Below are 1,279 nucleotides of genomic sequence, written 5' to 3' on the forward strand. Positions count from 1 at the left end.
GCGACGCCAGCTGATCGTGGCTGATGACTCGCTGGGCCCAGGGAAGGGAGTCGCTCAGGGACTGAATCGGACGTCGGGGGTCAGGAGATCATTCCGAAAAGCACCCGAGGTACCTGCTGCTGCCTTGAGGGGAAGGAATCTAGGAGAGCCCTGCTGTGGAGCCAGTCTGTTTTCCCTCGGCTGCGGGGCTGGGCAGCCATGTCCTCCCCCTCCATGCATGTCCATTTTCTCCTGCTCCCTCCCACGAGGATTTTATGTCCTTTACAACCAAGCACCTGCACACTTGATGTAATCCCTGCAGCATCTCATTTTCCTAACACTGTGCCAGAGCAGCTCTCACCTCTACCCGGTGAAACGCTGCCCTGGCCTAGTGCCCAGCTGCCCTGTCCCTGCTGATTCCTGGCTGTGTCCCCTCTCCTTCCCTTCTGCTCACGGCTCTGTCTCTGTCCCCAGCATCCTGTGGATGACATCGACAAGATGAAGGAGCGCGCGGCCATGAACAACTCCTTCATCTACATCAAGATCCCGCAGGTGCCACTCTGCGTCAGCTACAAGGTGCGGAGCTGGGGGGATGAGAGCACAGCCCCTCAGGCTGGGGGTGGCCCGGGGCCATTGTCCCATGCTGCCTGACACTCCTGTCACCCAGGGTGAGAAGAACAGCGTGGACTGGGGTGACCTGAACCTGGTGCTGCCATGCCTGGAGTACCACAACAACACGTGGACATGGCTGGACTTTGCCATGGCGGTGAAGAGGGACAGCCGTAAAGCTTTGGTGGCACAGGTAGGTGGGACCCCATCCCGCAGAGCCTCCTTCCCGCTTGCAGAGATGCTGCCGCAGCCACTCTGCCCAGGATGGAGGTGGTAACCCCAAGCGAGGTGGCACGTTCTCCAGAGAACTGGCTCAGAATCCCGGGTTCTCACCCACACTGAGGGGCCTGGGTGGCTGAGCCCTCTAAATCCCGGGCCAGGTGATCAAAGAGAAGTTACGCCTGAAGCCGGCGGCAGGCGCGGAGGCCCGGGGGAAGGCAGAGAACAAATCGGACGGGACCATCCAGCAGCAGGAGGAGGACGAGAAGGCACGTCTGCTCATCGGGCTGAGCGTGGGCGAGAAGAACCCCAGCAAGAAGTCAATCTTCGGCAGGCGCAAATGAGGGCAGCACCCGGCAGGCCGGGACGGGACTAGGGCACCCCATGCTCCCCGCTCTGGGAGGGGGTCACACTGCTTGGCGCAGTGATGCCCGAGGTGGGGGTTAGCCACGCGCAAGCCCTCCGGCAGCCC

At 61.8% G+C, this 1,279-nt stretch overlaps 1 protein-coding gene across 1 annotated transcript in view; it reads left to right on the forward strand.

Moving 5' to 3' along the window:
* KIAA0100 (KIAA0100 ortholog) overlaps window positions 1-1,151 on the forward strand; it is a gene marked incomplete at its 5' end in the record, with an annotated part of 12,649 nt that extends 11,498 nt beyond the window's left edge. Inside the window, 4 exon segments of the mRNA XM_009865960.1 lie at window positions 1-109; window positions 454-555; window positions 647-781; window positions 969-1,151. The exon segment at window positions 1-109 is cut by the window's left edge and continues 15 nt beyond it. Of these exon segments, the coding sequence (XP_009864262.1) occupies window positions 1-109; window positions 454-555; window positions 647-781; window positions 969-1,151 (529 nt within the window).
* Between the last annotated feature and the right edge of the window lie 128 nt (window positions 1,152-1,279).

Source organism: Apaloderma vittatum, unplaced genomic scaffold (genome assembly GCF_000703405.1).
Source record: "Apaloderma vittatum isolate BGI_N311 unplaced genomic scaffold, ASM70340v1 scaffold28223, whole genome shotgun sequence".
NCBI classification, from domain to species: Eukaryota; Metazoa; Chordata; class Aves; order Trogoniformes; family Trogonidae; genus Apaloderma; species Apaloderma vittatum.